The sequence below is a fragment of the Rosa chinensis genome, chromosome 3 (genome assembly GCF_002994745.2).
Source record: "Rosa chinensis cultivar Old Blush chromosome 3, RchiOBHm-V2, whole genome shotgun sequence".
NCBI lineage: Eukaryota > Viridiplantae > Streptophyta > Magnoliopsida > Rosales > Rosaceae > Rosa > Rosa chinensis.
Window position 1 is genome coordinate 25,972,923 of NC_037090.1, and position 23,211 is coordinate 25,996,133.

Sequence of the window (23,211 nt, forward strand, 5' to 3'; positions counted from 1 at the left end):
CTCAATTCCACAAAAAAAAAAACTCATTTTTGTTGAATGATTAAAAGGAAAAGGAGAAAGAAAAAGAAAAAGAAGAAAAAGAGAGGGGCAAATTAGACAATTGAAATCAGGTAATCCAAAAAGGTGGGTCCCATGCATGGAGATGCATATGGGCACCATATCTCCTCCATAGGGCAGAGTAGCATAATAATAATATCCCATCCCCAAGGCAAAAAAAGAAAAGTCATAACCTTGGGAGAATTGAGCAAGTGTAATTATCAAGCACTTAAAAGGTGCTTCTGGTAAAGCTACTCCCTTTGCCTGTGGCCCTGTGCCAGTAGAGAGAGAGAGAGAGAGAGAGAAGCAGGAAACTCAAAAGTGCATACTCCTGTCCTACGCATCAATCAGTTCTCACCTTTTTTCTGCGTTTTGCTCCATTATTTTTGTACACAGTCACAGAGTGTCTCTCAGACAAGTGCACCACTCCAATTCAGAAACAAAACAAACTCTCTCTCTCTCTCTCTCTCTCTCTCTGAGACTGCGAGCGAGCTGGCATGGGCCACTGTCAGGTGGCTGCGTGCCCCTCTCCCTCCACACTGAGCCAGCAACTTTATCATCCTCTGATCACTACCACTCCTTTAGACTAGGACTAGACTAGACTAATACTCTCTTTCTCTCTCTCCATTCATTTCTTCACACAATTATGATGATGATGAATGGGCTCTAGAGACGAGCAGAGGTCTCTTTTTCTCAATCTACTGAAATGGGCTCGACCTCTATGACCACTACTGACTCAGGAGGCAGCTCCTCCTCCCCACCCAACAACTCCTCCACCGAGGAGTCCCTCAACGGCCTCAAATTCGGCCGCAAAATCTACTTTGAGGACGCTGCTCTCGGACCCAACCCCCCCAAATCCGGGTCAGGGTCTGCCGGCTCTTCCTCCTCCGCGGCCACGCCGCCCAAGAAGCAGAGGAGCGGTGGTGGTGCTGGGTTGGTCCACCAGGGCCACCCTCCCAGGTGCCAGGTCGAGGGCTGCAACGTAGATCTGAGTGGTGTTAAAGCTTACTATTCCAGGCACAAAGTGTGTGCCATGCACTCCAAGACCCCTACTGTTATTGTTGCCGGCCTTGAACAGAGGTTTTGCCAGCAGTGTAGCAGGTCAGCAACCACTACTACTAGCTCCCCCCTTTTTTTTTTTTTTTCACTTGTGCTGTGTTTCACAGTTGAGCATAAACTTTTTCAAAAGTGTTATTTAGGTTGGACCTTGATGGGGGGCTTTTGGATTTGTTTGTTTTCTGATTGGGTGTGTGTTGCTTAGTCCTGTTTTTGTTGATTTACATGGGAAGCCGGTCTGGGTAGTTGTACGCCTCCTGCATTTATGTTCTTGCCTGATGGCTTGTTCTGGGAATTCTCCCAGATAGTGTTCTTAAGAGGCTATTCTCTAAGTTTGGCTCTTGCCTCTTTTTTTTTTGGTTTATTGATTAAAAAAAATTATTTGGGTTGTTTTTGGCTGTGGAAGAGCATACCCTATTTTTCCCAAAACAAATTATGTATTATGATGAATTTAGACACCATGGCTTCCTCAATTAATGTTTGTCTTTTGGAGTCCTTCTACTTAAAGGTAGATTTCAATGATTCGTATGACTGTCATGGAAATCAGCCCTCCTTTTACTAATTATGGAAATTTCTGGGGTCCTCTGAATGAACCAGTTTCTGGCATGCTATATCTTACCAATCTATACCTTGAGGTTCCCAAAAGCTATCAATTATTTTCTCTCTGTCTGTCTAAGTTTGGTTTAGAAAAAAGCTCAAGTCTGGTAAATGCAATTTTGACTCGAATACTACAGCACCGTTAGTGTGTAGAAACATTTATCTTCTAAGAGTAAACATCTAGGGTAGTTGGCATCCTCCACCTGTGCTTGCTAGTGTTTGTAGGTGAACTGAACTTAGCTACCATTTTACCAGCTCTGCGTTTGGAGAAAAATGTTAAAATTCATTTTCGTTGGACCATATTTGCATAGAAATCCCCAATGTTATGTAATATTAAACGAAACAGAGAGTTCGTATTAGAATAGAAAAGGCATTGGAGAAGCTATTAGCTTATAGGCACAGGTAGAGCGTCTGACCTACCACCAGATGCTTAAAATAGTGGGTTAGCACAAGTACCTAATCTATATTTAAATCCTGACATACTATGCAGGAGACATCCTATTCTGAGGAAGAGAACGCTCAACTAACATACTATTTACGACTTCAAATCCTTAACAGACTATTTAAGACTTCAAATCCTCATGAATGAGGAAGAAAGGTATATCCTGGAAATCATAGGAAATAGAACCCGCAATGATGTCCAATACCAAATTCTATCCCGATAATCTGATCATCAAATGTGCATTCCTTTTAGTTAAGATCCATTAGATGCTAGATTTGATTCCTGGCAAGCCTCATGTAAAGTTATGGTGGAGTTCAAATGTTGCATCGACGCCGCAAACCATCAAAAGCAGTTCTCATGCCTACTTGAGGAATGATGAGTCATCAATTGCATGTAGCTCTGTGTTGTCATACTTATTGAACTCAGATTTCTGTAAGTTATGGTCGTTCTTAATTGATTTGAAGTCTCATGTGGGAACCATGCAATTCTTACATGCGGTTTCTAGATGGTGTTGAGGATAATCTAGGTTTATATATAACTGAATGTGTGATGGATTTAATATATGCCTTATTGTTAAATTTACTTCACAAATCACATAGAATAAACCCTACAGTTATGATGTTTCTTTTTGGCATTCGAACTTTTTTTTGGCCACTCCTCATTCGGTCGTCAAACCATGTCAGATGATGACATTGTTTGACGGGAGCACTGAAAAATTTCTCAGGTCGACCATTAAAAATTTACTTGCCTAGTCATGCTGCCATACCAAGCATACAAGACTATCTAAATAATAAATCATAGGTGTAACTTGAGAGCTACGAGAATGAGACAACAAATTTAGATATGGCAAGTAATACTTCACTTATTCAGTCCTCTCGGTTTAGTGACAGAAAAGTGTACACATCAGTCTCGTGCATATGCCGTAAAAAAAAAAAAAAAAAAAAAGTCTCTTGCATAATTAACCCTAAGTCTGTCCTTTCAAACTAGCAGCATTTGATTATTAGGTTAATTAGATGCTTTTTATTTTGTAAATTCATAGTAGTGTATTGTGTTGGATTGTGGCGGATGTCATCTGTTTTTGTTTCTGTTGGCAGTTCAACTAGTGTGCTCTGAATTTATGTTTATTAGTATATTTGATTGCAAAGTAAGTCTAGCTCTTTCTGCCATGGTTTGTGAAAGAAAATTTCAGTGGTGTGATCCAGCGAATTCAATGTCTCATCAGTTGTGTCTTATCTCTTATGCCATTACAAAATAAATTCCAGACCCTCCGATTAGCCAAACTACACAAACAGTTGTCCCAAGTAGTCCAATATATATTTTGTTTAGTTTACAATGTGCTTCGTCTTTGGTTGAGAGCTAGTAAGATGAGAAATGATTTTCTTTAATTACAAATTTAACTAATAATCTGATATCTCTGTCCAGATTTCATCAGCTTCCTGAATTTGACCAAGGGAAACGTAGTTGCCGTAGACGTCTGGCTGGTCATAATGAGCGTAGGAGAAAGCCACAACCTGGATCCATGATGTCTACGCGTTTTGGCCGTCTCTCTTCGTCAATTTATGGTTAGCCATTATCAAATCATCAGTCAAGTTGCACTCTATAACAGCTGTATATTGTGTATAATTTCATTTCCTTTTATCCTACTTGACAACTGTACTTGGAATGATAGAAAACACCAGCCGAGTTGGAAGCTTTCTGATGGACTTCACCGCATACCCAAGGGCTGGGAGAGATGAATGGGCAACTGCAAGAACTTGTGAGCGGCCACCTGGAAATCAAACTGTCACTGCCACCGGAAAGTTTCTTCAACATCCATGGCAGAGCAACCCTGAGAATACTCGATCTGATCTTTACCTGCAAGGGTCAGCCGGTGGTACCAGTTATCCTGGTCCTGGAATTCCTCCGGGAGAATGCGTCTCAGGAGTCACCGACTCGAGCTGTGCTCTCTCTCTTCTGTCAAATCAACCATGGGACTCTAGAAACCGCGGTGTTGGGACAAATGCCTTCATAAACACCCAAGGGGCACCCGTGGCTCAATCAATAGCTAATGTTGGCACCATCAATCCATTTCCAACCACATCATGGGGTTTCAAGGGAAATGAGGCTGGTAGCAGTTCGCATCAGATGCTTCCTGATCTGGGTCTTGGTCAAATTTCGCAGCCTCATAACAGTCATTACTCTAGTGAGCTCGAGTTGTCTCAACAGGGTAGGAGGCAGCAAAATATGGAACTTGGAAACTCCAGGGGCTACGACTCCTCTAGTCAACACATGCATTGGTCTCTTTAAAAGTAGCCTTTCGGTGTCTGTTTGTGATCCAAGCCTAAAACTTTGGTAACTTTTGCTGGTTAACTATGGCTTCTTGTTGGATGAAACCCAAACTGACTCTCCTTTTATGTGTTAAGACTCAAGACTAAGAATCTGATTAATTTAAGCAGTTCAATACCATTAAGCTATTCGTTTCAAAAAAATAAATACCATTAAGCTACTGCTCGAATTGCAATCCTGTGATCGGTGGTATTTTATGGGTTTACTTTGAAACACTGGTTCACTCGGGTGCTGTGCTTACCATATGAAAGTAGCTTATTCTTAATTTTAATTCAACTGGTTTGAGGTAAAAACGAAAGTATCCAAAGGGAGCTGGTAAATAATCCATCATCTGTGCTCCAACGAACAGAGTTGAAATTGCATTATGGCCGTAAACAAGTGTGAGTTCAAACCGACGACCTACACAGTGAACCAATTCATTAATTGATGAACGACTTCACTGGGGAGACCTGATTCCTTGCAGATTGTAAAGCATCTAAGCTTTGGAACCTAACATGAAGCACTGTATTATAAAGGGCCTCTGGAATCTATTTTCAATCATTAAAACCTTTACCAGTTGAAATCTTTTAGGGATTAATCAATGTTTCAAGAGGTTTGCAGTCCAATACTGCCAAAACAAAAAACAAAAAACAAAAAAAAGTATGCCATAGCCACAAACCAACATCAACTTGTAGTAGCATTCGGCTTCAGCCTTTCAATTAAGTACCCTAGTTGATAGGTGTAGTAGCATTTGCCCTCCGATGTATATGCATGACAAATTGTACATCTTATACACTATCCCCATATGGGAGAATACTCAACCAATGCTTAGAGGCGTTCCTAACGGCACCTCCCTCTGAGGTAAGGGGCTAGTTCCAGGCCTGCAGAAATTTACAGAAGTTCTCTGCGAGCAACTTCATGGCCTTCCCACTGGCTATTGACCCACAGAGTTGCATATCAAGGCACAGTAAGTCGGCTGCAAGCACGAAAAATCCTTCATTGCAAGCAAGTACACCCATCTCCAAATAGGTGCATTACCCCTCAGTATTCTCTGTCAAACATGGAATACATTCTGGGCATGTCCACACATCGGGAATTAAGTTCAGTGATCGTCTTCATTAGTTCCAGGGCAGCTGGATAATAGTTCCTCCATTGATTCAAACTGAAAGGAAAAGCAAAATTTGTAACAACACAATCAAAAAAACTGGATTGAGGTTCTACCATTGCACACAAGCAATTACAGCTCAAATTCCTTCTTGGAAAGTAAACATCAAGTCTATGCACAGCCACGTACTATGCTTACCTGGCATCCACAGAAGAGGCAGTATCGATGTTCATCTCTCAGTTTCATCAATATCTCTTGTAAATCCTGCAACGAAGAACAGAAAAATCATCAGGGCAGGTTATTTCGACGAACAAATAATTTGTAGGTCTATTGAGTAATATCAAGCAATAATCAAAAGGTAATAAACAGAAGAGGAGTTAAGTAGGAACAGGAGGAAACACTGCACAAGCTTAACAGACTTGACTGAACAAGCACACTCTTAAATCCGTATGCAAATGGCGAATGACCTAATCCTATTACACCAAGGAAAGAGAATGTGGAAAAGCAGAGCTGCAAAAACCAGGATAAATTTCCTTGGCTTTCGCTCTTGGTTGTTACATGTACAAAGCTGAAACTTTCTTTTGACATTCTTAAGTGATTCCCAAGTTCAATTTAAGTCATTATACTATTCCTTAAACACCATCTCCCTATAGTTTATCCCAAGTCTAATTTAAGTCTCCACTTGATCACTAAACATACAAGGACAATGGAAATCTGAATATCAGTGGGTAGAGCAATGACATGCTGAACAAAACTTTATTTAAATTCTTCAAGCACACACAACATTACATAATAGCTATAGCTCAACCACAAAAAGAGATCATTCTTTTCAACTTGCTAGATCAGTTCATGAACGGAACTCAACTAAAACTTAACCCAATGTCAGTTTCGATTTGAATGACGATTATCAGAATCATCCAACAGTCTCTGCTATTCCTACCAAACATGGTTTTAGACCCAATTTCCCTCACAATTAATCTCAAATTATGCTCAACCAGACCCACATCTTCGAATAAAAGAAACACAATCACTCAAGAACCATACCTCTTCCGTAATCTGTTCCTCTTCCTCTTCCGACTCTCCCCCCTCCTCTTCCTCATCCTCATTCTTCTCCGGCGGCACAACCTCCTTATTCTCCAACTGATCCAAAACCGCCTTGGCCTTGTGAAAATTAACCACAACTCTCCGAATCCGCCACTGTGACTTCTTCCTCCACCCAAACTCCTCCATCAAGCTCTCCTCATTCCTCTTCTCCTCCTCACTCCTCACCTCCTCTCTCTTCCTCTTCTCCTTATGAGGATCCTCCCTCCCAATTCCAGCTCTCGACCGCCGGATATCAACCTTCACCGGTTCAGCCAGGCCCGACCCCTCCTTCCCAAGGGCAGAGCCTGGGGTATACCCCATTTGCTTCAAAAGCTTGAACCCTATGTTGGATTGAGGAATAGGCGCCTCTATATTCGCCAACGTTTTCTCATCCTCCTCTCGTTGCTTTCTCTCCCTATCAATCTTACGCTGCTCTTGCCAATTCAGCGCTTTGGGTTTTTTCTTAGCGGCTTGAACACCAGAGGCTTTGCTATTCGAAACCTGACAGAGACGGACACCATTACAGTTCCCGATTTTGCTCACCAACAAATCAGAACTAGGGTTCCGGAGAAACCTTACCTTTTTCGAGAGAGGAACGGAAGCTTCTGGAGAGAGAAATCGAGAGAGGTCCCCCATGTAGTCATCTTCTTCCGCCATAGCAGAGAGAGCTTTGATTCACAGAGCTTGAAAAGCTTTCGTTTTTTTTTTATTTGTTTTTTTTTATAATTTTAAACTCTAAGGAGCATGGGCCGGGTCGGGTTTTATTAAGGCCCACAGCCCGTCTGCGTTTACCGGCTTTCTAACAAACTTGGAGAAGCGGCACGTGCGTACGGGGAAACGAGAAAACGGTTTCGTGCTGACGTGTCATCCAGCGATTCTCATGCTCGTTTAGACACAGTACCAGTCTCTGGCTTTCTTCAACCTCCACAGCACACAATTCCAAACCCTCTCTCGCTTCTTTACAATCTCTCTCTCTCTTTCTCTCTTCTGCGTCTATTGCTTTTTCCAAAAGGTACAATCTCGAACCCTAGAGCTTCCGTAGTCGTAAATTCCAGCTGGTTTTCTTCATACTAGCTCCGATTTCTTGATTGCGATTCGGTCGGTTTTTACGGTCTTCTTCACCGATCTCCGTTCTGCTTGGTTTCGGAGGAAAATGGAGCGGTTTTGATTTTTTGATCTTTGCTTTTAGTAGTTACTACTTCATCTCCAATTCTCCGGAACCAAATTCTCCGGAACCAAAAGCAGAGCTTTCGTTTTTGGCTTAATTCTCTGTTTGTCTGACGATTTCTTTTCGTTTTTGGCTTAATTTTCAAGAAATGGCGAAGTTGTACCGGTTCGTGTACTTCATGGCGGTTTTCTTCGCGGCGGTTCTGGTGGCGTCCCCGGCTGGGGCTTTTACTGATCCACTTGACGGTAACTTGTCGAATCTTTTAGTTTCTTCTTGATTTTCTCGGAGTTTCTTTGTTAGATTTGTTGATTTTATCTACTTCGGTGAATAGTGTTCGATTTCCCCTATTTAATCACTGAAATTACAGAAATTAAGTAGATCGGAATCTTTAGACTTCCGGTGCCGGAGAAAAAGAGAAACAGAGAGTTTTGAAGCGAAAAATTAGAGTTTTTCTTTAGGTAATTTTCTCAGTAGCCAAACACAGAAAGGTCACGGAAATTCTGTGTTCTTCGGGAAAGAAAAATTTGGCGCGAAAATAACCGAGTCCGTGATCGAGTCGACCTGAGTTGACTCAGTGATCGCATCTGCTTGATATTTCGTGGTCAGTTAGTTGTACACTTGAACGACACAAGTTGTTTGTGGGAAACGACCTGTCGTATTTTCTTAGTGTAGAAAGAGTGTTCTTGGGTTTATTTGAGAAGTAGCATCTTAAAACCTACGATAAAGGAATTTCATCTCATCACTCTTCATTTTAGGTTCATTTATTCGTATTCGATCATATAATTTAAAGATCAAAGGGATAGACACATAATCAAGCCCAGGAACACTGAAGAAATGGACAATGAAGATGCTCCTTTTCATTTTCTTAGAGACATGGTTTCCATTATCAAGCCCAGGAAGTCTTTCATATATTTGTTACTCGTGAGATTCCAATTTGATAGGCATTCTTTGAAAATTGAGACAAATAATCTCCTTGGTGAAGTTAATTTGATAGGCATTCCATTATCAAGCATCATATGTGTGTTTGGCCTTACATGCACACCACCTGTTTGATGAAAGTTCCAGGTGACTGGAAGTCTGAAACAAAGTGCAAGTTTTTTTTAACAGTGTATTGCTCCCTTATCAGTCGTAGCTCTTAATGATCTTTACAAGACCCTCAACCAACCGCCACAGCTGAAGGGTTGGAGATTGGATGGTGGGGATCCTTGCGATGAATCGTGGAATGGAGTGTCATGCTTTGGCTCTTCTGTGATATACCTGTAATGCACATATCACCATTATTGATTATCTACCATACTTGAAGTATAGTGCTGTATTATGAAGAACTAACTTCCCCTTTAATCTTATGTAGTAAACTTAATGGTCTAAACCTCTCTGGGTATATTACTGCCGAGATCTATAATCTCTACAGTTTGAAGCAACTGTAAGTGGTTCTACTGTTTTTTTTTCAACCTACTATAGTTGTGTAAGCATACCTGTACCTGAATCTTTTCATCTTTCTTCTTCCAGGGATATTAGTTCCAATACCATTGGTGGTGAAATTCCATATGTCTTACCCCCCAATGCGACTCATATGTAAGTAATATGCCTCATTCATGCAACTGTGTAATTTATGTATTTATAGGTTTGATAACTCTGGTATCTCGTGTCTGCAGAAATATGGCATACAACTATTTCATCCAAAATATTCCCCTATCCTTACCTGGCATGAAAAGTCTCCGACATTTGTGAGTTGCTTATTCCCTCACTGCTAACTTTTCTGGTTTTCATTGATGTGTTTTCAGTCATAATCTCATTGTACTCAATACCATTATTTTCTTTTTAATGCAGGAATCTAAGCCACAATTTGTTATCTGGACCCATTGGCAATGTTTTTACCGGCCTACAGAATTTAAGAGAAATGTAAGCTTATATCACATAGTTAATTTATGTTGTACTTAAGTGACATGAAATAAGTAGTGGCTGGGGAATGAATTTGTCATTACTCATTATACAAAAGATGCATAGATTTTTTCTCTCGCCATTGGATGAAAGTGAGATCTAGTTGAGATGCAAAATTACAAGTTTGAAAGATGGTCAGAAACAGCAAGATGAAATGACTCTCTTGTGACTTTTTCAGGGATTTGTCATATAATAACTTTACTGGAGATCTGCCAAGTTCATTTGGATCCCTCACAAATCTCACTGGACTGTGAGTTTTTGTTTTTGTTCTAATCAGCTTGCTATACTTTAGTGCGTGGCACATCAAATTTATATGTTCATTTTGGTGTATCTGCAGGTACTTGCAGAAGAACCAATTCACTGGATCAGTTGCTTACCTAGCCGAACTTCCACTAATTGATCTGTAGGTTTCTACTTGCATGCTTTTTGCAGCGTTTTGCATTTTCATTGATCTATTGTTTTAATTTCTTGGCGCTTTCTATTATCAGGAACATCCAAGATAATTATTTCAGTGGTATCATCCCCAGTCATTTTCAGTCCATACCAAATTTATGGTGAGTGATCAACTGTGGTTACCTCTCTTTTGCCCGCAATTCAAATAAAGAAGTAGACATTAAAATGTTGATTTCCTTTCAGGATTGGAGGAAATAGTTTTCATCTTCCAGGGGACAACTATCCACCCTGGGATTTCCCTCTGGAAACGCAGACAAGTGTCATTGAACAGAACATCCACCCCCCTCCAGCAACTCAGTCAAGTGCCATGGAGAAGAGCAAGCCCTCTACCAAATTAGGTGGACACAAGAAGAGGAGGCTTGGCCCTGGAGGAATAGCTTTTATGATTGGTGGAGGAACTCTAGTCGCATCATGTGTGGCACTTTACATTGCAGTTCGTATCAAACAATCACGTGCACAGAAGCTTATAACTTTGGGGGGCAGTAATAGTTCAATCCACTCTTTCTCAGTCATAAATACGGCCAAAGGTGAACTTTTACTCACTTGCATACTGATAATGTATCTTGTATATTAAATTATTAATCATTGAAAGTATACAGTATTCTGCTGATAGTGAAGTATATGTACCTGACCTCTAATTCTTAAATGAACCAACGCTTGCAAACCCTATTCTAAGTCAGAAATCAAAATTCTTATTACATCTAGTATCATCTCATGGATTAAAATGATTTTAGCTATGAAAAACATTTAGGTGATGATATCATCTGTACATGGTTATCCAGACATCGTGTTTAAACCAGCTGATCCTAGTTTGAAGTACATAGATTTCAACTAACTGTACAAATCTTGTTATGATATCTGATTGATAGCACAAATGATAGGTTTTTGATGAATTTGTTTTAGTTACTCCTTCTGCTGCCTCATTACTTAATGCCTTTTAACTTGATCCCTTTTATCTGGTTATAGATAGTCCTATGAATGCACGAGAAGAAAGCCCACCAATACTGACTTTCAGGCCACCCATTCTACTTCCAAGGCGACTACCTCCAGTTTATCATAGCAGAGTAGAGAAAACTAGAAGAAAAAGTTTCTCTGATAAATGCAGTTTCCCAGTGAGAATCAAACTATATACTGTGGCAGAGCTTCAGTCAGCTACGAACAGCTTTGCAGAAGAAAAGTTTCTGGGCCAAGGATCTCTTGGTTCTGTTTACAAAGCCGAGTTTCCTGATGGCCAAGTATATACCTGAATTTTCCTTTAAATAATTGTAGAGACTTAATAACAGTCGATTATTTTGAATCTTATGAGAAATGTTTGACTGTGATTCCTTTGTTTTAGATTTTGGCTGTAAAGAACATCAAGATGTCTGGACTCTCTTTCCATGAAGAAGAACAATTCCTGGATGTCGTTTGGACTGTTTCGCGTTTGATGCACCCAAACATTGTACCACTTGTTGGCTATTGTGTGGAGAATGGACAACATCTCCTTGTGCATGAATATGTTGGAAATTTATCCCTTGATGAGGCACTTCACAGCGATGCATACAAGCCTCTGTCCTGGGGCCTCCGTCTCCAAATTGCTCTTGGTGTTGCTCAAGCTTTGGAGTAAGCACTCTATATTGTTGTCATAAAGTTCAAGTTCATATTTTGCGTACTCTTTTAGATTTTATTGACTCTCTTTGCAAATGGCATTTTCACTTTTCAGCTATCTGCACTCCACATTGTCGCCTTCAGTAGCTCATGGCAACTTGAAGAGCGAAAATATCTTACTTGATGAAGAACTTGCTCCTCATATATGTGACTGCGGACTTGCTATTTTGAGGCCACTTACAAGCAATAGTCTTAAACTGAAGGTATATACTGTCAATAAATCCAGTTTTAATTTGCAATTGAAACTAATATTGAAGATTTTCTGCTCCCTTTGCTGATACAAAACAATTTCTATCAAATTGAGGCCCAGTAAAGAAAACATGTCTTTTCAGCTCTAAGCTTCTTTATATGAACCCCTTGATACAAAACATTTGCTATTGAATTGCTTAATCCAAAATATGATTGTGTTTTGATAAAAACAGGCTTCAGAAAATGCTGTTGGTGACACTGGCTACATTGCACCTGAGCATGGCCTACCAGGGTTTGATAAGACAAAGAGTGACATCTATGCCTTCGGAGTGCTGCTTTTGGAGCTCTTAACAGGAAGGAGACCTTCTGATAGGTATGCATTATTCATGAGCCTTTCTCCTATTTAAGAATCCTATTGTCATGTGTCTTGATTCTGAACATGTTGCCCTTGTTTATTACATAGTTCAAGACCAAGGGAAGAGCAATCACTGGTGAAATGGGCTTCATTGCGGCTTCATGACACTGAGAGTCTGGATGAGATGATCGATCCAGGCATTAAAAAGACATGTTCCTCCAAGGCTCTCTCAAATTTTGCTGATATTATCTCACTCTGTATACAGGTAGAAGCACATTGGATTCTATAACACAGCTTAACTTTTTTGTGGCAACATGTAAATTCTTTGATGAGTAGTTCTTACTAGTTTGGCAAAACTAACTTGTTTTGTCTCTCTGAAACTTGAACAGCCAGTGAAGGAATTCAGACCGCCAATGTCTGAAGTTGTGGGATCTCTAACACAACTAATGCAGAAGCTCAAGGGGAAAGGCAATGGAGCGGATGGTACACAAGTTGACCCCTTCGAGAGATCTTTTCGTTCAACCAACACCCGCTTCATGGGCTCACCTACATTGAGCTATTTTTCCATTTGAATTTAGTAGTGATCAGTACAGGCACAACTGAATGTACTGGATTGGATGTTTGATAACAAATGTACTCCACAATCAGCTAGATTGTCAGAGGCTCGGTCTGTGTGGCATTTTAGCTATGCGGTCTAATGATGTCTTAGCCTTAAGAGGTGGTATTCAATCAAATACCAGATTTCAAATAGACTATTATATTTCTGTCACTCTCTATGTTCTACAAGTAGTTACAGTTACATGACAGATTTCTACAAAACTATAGATTGTATATACTAGTTTAATTGGCAATCTTTCTTGAAAGGTTGGAAGATTTTGAAACAGAAATGAGATTGGTTTGTTCACAGTCAAGCTCGATAGGGAAACAAACCTTGTTGCCCGATCTGACTCGATGAATCCTAACAAATTACATTAGTTATTGTACCATTAATACACTTCATCTATCTGAAGTATTGGCACCAGCACAATTCTCCTCTTTATCTATGTGAACAAAAAGGAGAAATGTATCGTGAAGATCTCAAATCCACAATTCCTTGGATTTTGATTGTCACTGGCACTCCCATAGAAGATTATTCTGCTTTCTTATTGACTTCTCGATCAGGTTCATAACCAATTTCTTACTGTCTGACAAGCTTAACTAGGAAGATATTGTACTTCCTTACTCTCTATGAGTATCTCTATTCCTTAGCTGAAAACTCCGCCCCAGCCTGTTCATAGGTCTGTTTGACTTCTCCACAAAAGGGTCTTGATATAACTATTTGGTCATTCAAAGTTCATCAAAAAGAAAAATTAAATAAAATTACACGGCTCATGCTAGATTGCAGCCACCAAGATTTTCATATTATGCTTTCAACAAACGGCATGGCCTCTATGGTTTTTGAAAATGTTTACACTGTCATTTTACAATCCTCATTGTCAAATTGTAGAATATTTTACCCATCATCAGAAGAAAGCAACTAGTCATAAGGGTAATCGATTGTCCAATTATATTGACAGAGGATGCTCTCCCACAGCTTCTTCAGCCCAGAGACAAACATCCTTCCTATGCAGCAGCATCACTATTCAAAAGGGCTTGCCCCATTATATACTAGGATGACTTGTTATCCGACCACTTGAGAACATGTCAAGAAAGAACTCACCTGCTTTGGCCAGGAAGAAGATAACGAATTGTGCAGCTCCATCCGTTTGGTATCTAAGCCCTTCAAACCCTCTCTCAACTTCACTTCATGATGTTTCTTTTCTTCCTATGAACTCACTAATCGATCTGTCTAGGAATCTGAATTAAGGTTGAAGTAAGTTCAAGTATTCCACTTCATCACAAGAAACAAATACAAAAATGAATAGTAATGTAAAACATTTAGTCAGAGGATAGAACTAAGTTTACGTAGATATACATGAGCATGCTTTACAGCTTGAACAGACAAATTTAACATAACCTATTCATTGAGCTGCAGTAAACTAAAATTTAAGAGTATAAGTAGGATTGGAAAATTCTAAAACTTTGATTCAATTTAACCAAGTACTTCAACTCTTACATTTTTTGAAAATAAAACTAAAAATTTCTTCCGAGGAACTCAAAGGTAAACATCTGAAAAAAAATTTGCAATCACGCAAATCTGGTCCAAGTATTTGGTATTACCTTTTGGAGTTGAGAATCATGATCAAGTCCCGTGTTTTCCTAGTTGTCAGCAATGAAATGGCCAAGGAAACATCAGATAGCATTGTCTCAATGGCATCATGACCATATTGCTGCAGCACAAAGGGAGCAACTGCCTGGACCTTATGTTGCAATGACAAAGTTTCTTCATTCTTCAACTCAACCAACCGCTGATTTGAAAAGCTTTGATCTGATAGTAGAATTATCAATGTTCATCACAAGGAATCTCAATAGCAGACGATATCACGTGCACAAAGTAAAATTTAAAAAGCAAAAGAGATACAACCATGCAACAAACTGTCATATACCTCATTCAGATCATCCAGAATCTTGTTCCTATACTCTCATCTATTTCCAAAAGTTGGCACCTATCCCACGCTCTGCATGAAATCTCGAATTTGGGAGACCTACATAAATGCCATTCAAATTTCAGACACTTCTCGACTTTCACTAGATCTTAAATCCCAACCTAAAATTCCAGTGATTTCATTAAACATTAACAAGAATATATTTAGGGAACACTAAACAAAATCAATATGCATTTGATACGGTAAGGAACATACCATATTTTCTTGGCAATATGTTTTTGAAGCCTTTGCACTTTTATTCTACAGCCCATCACGTACAATCATGATAGTTGATCAACTTGACTTCACACTTCTGCAGTAAAAGCAGCCAAATATGTGTTGGTTAGACTACCAAAACAGAGCTATAATTGGCCAATTAAATGTAAAGCTCGGTTTAAGAAACATTACATGCTGGAGGTTGAGACTGACCATGATACTTGATCTGCAGGCGCCAAACTGGGAATGGTACCAATTAAGCCCGGCTAATATGAAATTTGAAAAAAGAAAATAAAAAATTAAAGAGCCAAAAACTTATACCTTTACGTTTAATAAAGTAATCACCAGGATCTTGTACTCTAATATGCACTATACACTGTAAACTCAATGTAGAAGTCTGTTCCTCCATGTGGTTCTATGAAAATAATTTACTGCATAATAAGTTATCCATTACTGTTCTAGGTCAACATCAATTATGTTTGTCCTATCCAGGGTGGAAAAATCTATCCTAGTGAACTTGTGGTATTCTAATAAGGACCAGAACATCGAATTTAGTGGTATTTTAATTAATATGAAATTTGTCTAAACCAAACTCCAAATTAAAATTTCAGGGGAAAAAAAATAGACAGAGAGAGTCAGAATAATATATATGGAATTTCCTGATGAGATCAACTAGTTAGGTGGATCCCAAGGATTAAAGACCTTTTTCTCAAGAGGAAGAAAGATTACAAGTCTATGCCTAAGAATCACGAGTATTGAAAGAGAGAACAAGTATCAAGTTACAAATATTAAGACTGCACTTTGATTATTCCCATCAACTGTGCCGAGGTCAAATGAAAGATTCTGAGTTGGGAAAGTCCTTTTGCCTATCCAATAAGGAGTGTTACTATTTTTTTTGGTCTGAATATAAGGAGTGTTGCTAGTTGCTACAATAGGCAAAAGGATTTTCCAAGACTAATTGGGTCAACTCATAATCCTTCTCTCACCTCGCAGTGTTCAGGGGAATAGACAAAGGGCCCCATAGACAAAATATGAGAACAAAGAAAAAGAATAATTCTCGTCTCTTTGTATTTGTTTTTGATCATGCGAGGAAGCAGAGATGGCACTGTCAGCACTTAGCAGATTTGGATGGGATGAGTTGAGTTGGAAAGCTTCCACGCCGAAGGCAAGGCTCACTAAATTTGGATGAAATAGGTTGATCATGCGATTTAGGAGTGAGGTTATTATATAAATGCATTAGCTAGCTAACCAGCAATATACTCGTTCTTTTTTAATCTTATTTTGATTTGTTTATTCATCCCAAAAACAAATACAAAGAGATGGAAATGATTCATTTTCTTGTTTTCATATTGTGTTTATTCCCTCAACTGTGCTAGCTCAAAGAAAATATTACGATTTGAAAAAAGAACAGTTGAGGGGAATAAACACAATATAAAAACAAGAAATAGACTGAAAAAATCATAACTATACTTCATAATAAAACACGCGGTAAAGCCCACAAATAATTTGTCGGCTGATCTAACAATGTCTCGTCATTTTATATCATGAAGAATTCAAGACTTAATTTGGTGTTGTTTTGTTGATATAGGTCCTAAAGCAAAATCTTATTTGCTGCTGCTTGTACGAATGAACCAATTATAGTTGTTGAGACAGTATCATATATCCAATGGAGTTCTTTACGTAGATGGATATAATCCAATGTAGATAAACTTCAGCAGCAAATTTCCTTGAACAGGCTCTCCAGTTTATGTAATGATTTGGCACATTAATGATTACAACATTTGTTGTAAACCTGTTTGTCATGTCTCACCTGCTTGATGGACCTCATATAAAGCATTCGTATTGGTCTTCACCCTTCATATCTTAATGTTCCCGTCAGACCAATGTCTCTTTTTGTGTTGCCCAGTTGATGGAAAACTTCATGCATCTAAATTTTACTATTTTGTGGCATTCAGAAAATACATCAAGGGAGGTCTAAGAGTATATACCACACTCGCAGGTTATACATGTTATCAGCATTGTCATAAGCAAATATAATACAAAAAGTTCTAATCTGTATTGGTTGACTAAGTTTGTAACTACCAACTGAAAACTATGCACACTAGAAACATTTCAACAATTTAGGCATAGTTCAGCTTTAGCTTATCCAATTTCAATGCCTTGGCCCCAAGAAGACACCACAAAGTTACAAAGTAAAAAGAAGAGGTTCAAAGTACACGCACAAATTGCAGAGACTTGTCCAATTATATTGACACGTCTCTTCCACATAACATGGATGAGAGGATGCTCTCGCACAGCTTCTTCAGCCCAGAGACAAATATTTTCCTATCCAGCAACACCACTATTCAAAAGGGCATTGATCTCTCCAATTATATGAACAGGTCTGCCATCAAACATGGAGGAAAGGGTGCTCTCACACAGCTTCTTAAGCTTGCGTGTTTTTGCAAGAGCTGCTTCCTGTAATTGAAAGAGGAGTCAGTCTTTGTGCCAAAAATGGAATCGCCCATAACAGAGAAAGCTAGATTTTTGCTTTTCTCCGAATATTTGAATTTGAAACACAAAGAACACCAGATATAGACAGGGAGCGAGAAAGCCAAGAGGCAACAATTCAAAGTTTCTTTAAACGAAATTAAGAGTATGGTAAAGTTCTATTGCAGCAGTCAATGTTGGAGGGCCGAAGGGGGGAAATACAGAAACTGCTTGTCTCATGATATACGAGGATATCTTTTTATCTGACCACTCGAGAACATGTCGAGAAAGAACTCACCTGCTTTGGCCAGGAAGAAGATAACGAGTTGTGCAGCTCCATGCGTTTGGTAGCTAAGCCCTTCAAACCCTCTTTCAACTTCACTTCGTGATGCTTCTTTTCTTCCAATGAACTCACTAGTCTGTCTAGAAATCTAAATTAAGGTTGAAGTAAGTTCAAGTTTTCCACTTCATGACAAGAAACAAAAACAAAAATGAATAGTAATGTAAATAATTTAGTTAAAGGATAGACCTAAGTTTACTTAAATATACATGAGCATGCTAGACAGCTTGAACAGACACAAACTTAACATAACCTATTCATTGAACTGCAGTAAACTAAAATTTTAGAATATAAGTAGGATTGGCCATTTCTAAACATTTCATTCAATTTAACCAAGTACTTCAACTCTTACATTTTTTTTTAAATAAAGCTAAAATTTTCTTCTAGGAAACACAACACATCTGACAAAAATTTTTTTTTTTGCAAGCACACAAATCTAGTCCAAGTATTTGGTATTACCTTTTGGAGTTGAGAATCATGATCAAGTCCCGCGTTTTCCTATTTGTCAGCAAAGAAATGGCCAAGCAAACATCAGATAGCATTGTCTCAATGGCATCATGACCATATTGCTGCAGCACAAAGGGAGCAACTGCCTGGACTTGATGTTGCAATGACAAAGTTTCTTCATTCTTCAACTCAACCAACCGCTGATTTAGAAAAGCTTTGATCTGATAGCATAATTAATAATATTCATCACAAGGAATCTCAAGAGCAGACTATCACGTGCGCAAAGTAAAATATATAAAACAAAAGGGATAGAACCATACAACAAACTGTCATATACCTCATTCAGATCATCCAGAATCTTGTTCCTATACTCTGTTTCCAAAAGTTGGCTCCTACCTTCCTTGATTTCAGTTGTTGGAGTTGAAGTATGAAGAACAGATGTTTGATTGTCAACAACAACATTCGGCAAATTGACATCATCAATTGCATCAACTTGAGGAGTTTCAACACTAATATCCCAAGATATCTCGGACACAGAAACCACCTCTGGGACCTGATCAGATTTTGCCACTTCATTTGGAGAACTCTGCAGGATCTCACTGGCACTAACCATTTCGTAAGGGCCCAAACCATTACCAGAATCTTCTGTTTCTTCCACAGTACCAATATCCCAATCAATCTGAGCACTGTCCACAGAAAAATCCCAGTCTATACTGTCGGCATTAGCATCTGCATCCACTGTCACATTGATTGACTCATTATGGCTTGATTGAACATTCCCAGAATCAACAACCTCCAAGTCTACAGAAACATCCAATGATGGGGGATGCTCACGTAAATCTTTCAAGTTTGTTAACACAACCAAAGATTTCTGCAATCACATCAAAAGTAACAGAATTTATATTAACAATTATCTCAAATTTCCATCAGCTTCTTAAAAAAACTAAACTGTTCTTTGTTAATCACAAACAAGCAAAACATCATTGTTTGCTTACATCCTTTTCAGTGTGAGCATCTCTCACAAAGTTAGAATAATACTCCAGAGCCCTCGACACAGAATCACCATTTATCACTTCCAATATCCTGCTGAATGTGGTAGGAAGTGATTTTGCAGTCTCTAAAAGTTCCGCCCTTACATTATTTCCCTACAAAATGAACAAATTATCATCAAACCCCAATTATAAGACAGAAAAACTATCAAATCAGTTAGGATGGCACGAATAGAGGATTCCGCAATCAAACCTTCAATCCAAGCTCTTGACAAGCCTCCACATACTTGGCTGCCGATAGAGCTGCAGTTCTCTTAATATCAGCTTCCTTGTGCTCTAGTTCAGCTAGTTGTTGCTGAATCTTCTGCACCTGCTTTTTCTGATACGGACTTCACAGCAGGAGAAAAAAATTATTCATACAAACCAAAGAGAGACTCCTTAACTAATCCCATCTCAAACCAAGCACACACACACACACTTACATCTCATAGTTCACATTTTGAACCATTATCTGCGCAGCTTCGCCAAGATAGATATAATCCTTCTCAAAAGCACGCACAATCGATTCCCACGCACCCTGCCCACAAAATATAAACCCAAAAAGTTAACAACACTACCATTACAATTCCACCAGAGTGCGCATTAGTTCAATGTCTTACAGCAGCACCGGAGAGCCGGCCGAATATATTTCGACTTTCTGGAGCAGACTTTACAAGAATATCATATATCAGTTTGGCCTCCAAGTAACCAATTCCTGGAAAATAGCATTCTAATAATTAACCCATTGATTCCAAAACCACAAAAATCTCAAAACACAATGAGAAATTGAGTTAGAAAACAAACCATCAGGGTCTAAGGTATGAAAATAGGGATTGATATCTTTAGGAAGGGAAGCGAACTCCTTGGAAATCCGAGCTCTCACGGCTGCTAATCGTTTCCTCCAATCTCCCGGTATTCTTTTCCGATCAACAAGCCATTCTTCAATTCAATTCAATCCCACCCAAATCACAATCATCAATCCCCAATATATATTTCACGCCAAATCAAAATTCCCAAAACAAAAAAAAAAAAAATTGAAAGTGGTTTGCGTACCTCCTAGACGAGAAAAGGTGATGTCAATTGGGAGGTTCCCAATGTCATCGGCGGTCGGCATTTTCAGGGGAACCAAGCCTCTCTGGCTCTCTCTTCTCTTCTCTCTGTGATTTGTGTAGTGAGAGAGTTGAAACTTGAAACTGTGAAAGACCGCAGGAGGAGGTGTCCGGTTAGAGTAAGCGGGTCGGGTAGGTGGCCCAATTTGAAAAAGGGGTAAAATGATCCATTTAGGGTTAGTTTGGGATTGCTGTGACTTTTAAAAAAAAACTAATGCTACTATATTATGAGAATAATCAGCTGTGAATAAAAACAGCTTCGTGTTTGATAAATAATATTTTTAAAAGTGTAGTCAGTATATAAAACAACTGCAGAGTGTGTTTTGATCTACAACAGCTTCTAAAAGTAACCTCTGGGCTGTTTCTAAAATCTGATGCTAGTGACCTATAACTTTCAATTAAACCTGTTTTTTATTTATTTACTAAACACAATAAAATCTAAAATTTTTGAACAAAAGCTGATTTTTTTAAAAGCGAAGCAATTCCAAACGGGGCTTTAATATGGTGCAAACGAATTTCCATTTTGCAGTATTAACTATTAAGAGACGAGGCTTTTATCTCTACTATTATAAAGAGAAGTTAAAATTTGGTGTCAAAAGTTTCACCAAATTTTAAAATACTTACAATAGGGTGGTGCTATTAGCACACCCATTTTCTCCATTTACACACCTCTTCTATTTTTTCATTACTTTAATACAATTTTTTTTTACAAATTACTCTAACTATCCTCTCTTGTAATTATGTTTCTTTTTCTTTTTTCTTTTTTCTATTTGGCAAGTCAATCATGAATTAAACATCATTATACAATAAACCAATTTTTCTCGTGAATGTAATTGCTGATTAGAAGGAAAAAAAAAAAAAAAACCGATGGCCAGGATGGAGTGCAATCTGTCAAATGTTTTGCAATTAGCGTGGCAAAGTTTAGGGTTCAGATGAAAAATCACGATGTAACTAGGTTTGGGGATTTAGGTATGTTATCATGACTGCTATACAAAACTAAAGAAGATATAAGCATATCACCTAAACTAAAGGAGATCCAAAACCTCACACATTTGATTAAGCAAAGTTGATTCAAGATATTCTCAGTGACATAAAACATTTTGTAGAGTGATAATATGACTAAAATCAAAATGAAATCAAAACGTCAATAATTTCAAAAGGGTGCAGCTATTGCCACCCTACCAAAGGTTTAGTCCACCCTACAAAAAAATTTTAAACCAAATATTCCAATACTAATCCCAAAATTAAAATTTTTTGAAAAAAGATAAAATAAAATAAAGATCTATATATGCAGCCACAACTGCATAAATACTTTGTATCTCTCAAATCAAATTTGAATTTCTTTCCACTAGATACTGAGAGAGCATTGACTTAGTCTCTTGTACATCTCAATCAAGTGTCCAACCAGTGCGTACAAGAAATAGAGAAAGAAAGGGACTAAGATAGTTGAGAATTGCTTCAATCTTCAATGGAGTGGTCGTACAATGCAGTTGGATTGTTCTGCATTTTTTTTTTTTTTTTGTCTTTAGGATCTATGGCTTCTAATGTATAGTCTTTCATATATATACATATATATATATATATATATATATATAAGAAATAAAGAAGGAAGAGATCGAGGAAAGCATATGATCATTTGAGAAGGATGGAGGTCTGCGTGCAATATATCGATGATGGTTTGTTTTTATTTATTGTTGATTTATCTCTTTAGTTATTCTTCTTTTTATATTTTTAGGTTGAAAAAAAAAACAGTTTTTTCTAACTATTAAGGGCAGAATTGGAATTTTAAGGGTCAAAAGTAAAACGCAGGGTGAACTGAGCATTTGGTAGGGTGGCAATAGCCGTACCCATTTCAAAATTATCAATCAAATCAAGTCAAAACCATGATTAGCAAGCAAGTCATACCAAAATCAAACTAAGACGAACAGAACGCACAAATTTAAAGCTCCTAGTCCACCAAATCGCTTTAGAAATTGATCTTTTTAGCCGAGAGCGGTGGATTGAAATACACCAAATAATTTCAGATAAAATCTTACAAGGAATAATAGATTCAAAGGGGCTCGAATGATCACTAAACTCATATTTTTCTTCCAGGTCTCCATTGCAAATGTAAATTTTTTTTCCAAAAATGGGTCTAAAGCTGTTTGTTCTACCATAATTAAACTTCAAAGCATCACGTTAGAGAGCTAGAGAAGTTTTTGATGGAAAAGAAAAGAGAAAATCGTAAAGAGTTTTGAAGTTCTCTGTGTCTGCAAGAAAATAAGGGTTTAGGATTTGAAGATGATTGACTTGTCAAATAGAAAAAAGAAAAACGAAAAACACAAACATAATTTTTAGGGAGGGTAGTTAGGATAATTTGTAAAAAAAAATTAAGATAATAGATAAATAGGGGGTGTGTGAATTGAGAAAATGGGTGTGCGAATAGCACCACCCCTTACAATATCCTTTAGAATAAAAGTACAAGCTCATAGTGAGATTATCTAAAAATGTTATTATAGTAAAAAAAAAAAAAATACACATAAAATGGAGGAACTGGATGAGAAGAAAACCCCAATGTTCTCATATTTTCAACAATAACACGTACATCGCATGTGTATGAGGCTAGTATTATTTAAATGGGTCCGAATTATAGGACACATGATTTTACACAATTTTTTACACG

The 23,211-nt window shown here is 38.2% G+C and overlaps 4 protein-coding genes across 5 annotated transcripts; 2 read left to right on the forward strand and 2 right to left on the reverse strand.

The window, feature by feature from the left end:
* Window positions 1-213: 213 nt before the first annotated feature.
* On the forward strand, window positions 214-4,599 carry LOC112193193 (squamosa promoter-binding-like protein 14). The gene is made up of 3 exons (XM_024333265.2): window positions 214-1,137; window positions 3,554-3,693; window positions 3,801-4,599. Exons 1-3 carry the CDS (start codon window positions 743-745, stop codon window positions 4,415-4,417), a joined length of 1,152 nt encoding a protein of 383 aa, XP_024189033.1. The 5' UTR covers window positions 214-742; the 3' UTR covers window positions 4,418-4,599.
* A 387-nt stretch (window positions 4,600-4,986) lies between these two features.
* LOC112193194 (G patch domain-containing protein 11) lies at window positions 4,987-7,357 on the reverse strand. Its single transcript, XM_024333266.2, has 4 exons — window positions 7,203-7,357; window positions 6,585-7,124; window positions 5,739-5,804; window positions 4,987-5,597 (listed from the first exon to the last, which is right to left on the reverse strand). Exons 1-4 carry the CDS (start codon window positions 7,278-7,280, stop codon window positions 5,538-5,540), a joined length of 744 nt encoding a protein of 247 aa, XP_024189034.1. The 5' UTR covers window positions 7,281-7,357; the 3' UTR covers window positions 4,987-5,537.
* A 101-nt stretch (window positions 7,358-7,458) lies between these two features.
* LOC112193705 (protein STRUBBELIG-RECEPTOR FAMILY 2) lies at window positions 7,459-13,286 on the forward strand. Of its 2 annotated transcripts, XM_040516327.1 has the most exons (17): window positions 7,459-7,635; window positions 7,938-8,036; window positions 8,918-9,050; window positions 9,143-9,214; window positions 9,301-9,366; window positions 9,447-9,518; window positions 9,622-9,693; window positions 9,911-9,982; window positions 10,070-10,135; window positions 10,221-10,286; window positions 10,369-10,712; window positions 11,152-11,420; window positions 11,522-11,787; window positions 11,888-12,035; window positions 12,255-12,394; window positions 12,485-12,641; window positions 12,766-13,286. In XM_040516327.1, the coding sequence occupies exons 2-17, from the start codon at window positions 7,940-7,942 to the stop codon at window positions 12,946-12,948; spliced, it is 2,223 nt and encodes a 740-aa protein (XP_040372261.1). In that variant the 5' UTR covers window positions 7,459-7,635; window positions 7,938-7,939; the 3' UTR covers window positions 12,949-13,286. The 2 variants fall into 2 exon arrangements, with proteins under 2 accessions (XP_040372261.1, XP_024189698.1); XM_024333930.2 differs by having other exon boundaries at window positions 7,459-8,036.
* Window positions 13,287-17,115: 3,829 nt separating this feature from the next.
* LOC112194803 (CDK5RAP3-like protein) lies at window positions 17,116-20,653 on the reverse strand. The gene is made up of 10 exons (XM_024335034.2): window positions 20,494-20,653; window positions 20,245-20,379; window positions 20,061-20,155; window positions 19,884-19,978; window positions 19,655-19,790; window positions 19,408-19,557; window positions 18,750-19,283; window positions 18,425-18,633; window positions 17,924-18,056; window positions 17,116-17,613 (listed from the first exon to the last, which is right to left on the reverse strand). The coding sequence occupies exons 1-10, from the start codon at window positions 20,552-20,554 to the stop codon at window positions 17,482-17,484; spliced, it is 1,680 nt and encodes a 559-aa protein (XP_024190802.1). The 5' UTR covers window positions 20,555-20,653; the 3' UTR covers window positions 17,116-17,481.
* Between the last annotated feature and the right edge of the window lie 2,558 nt (window positions 20,654-23,211).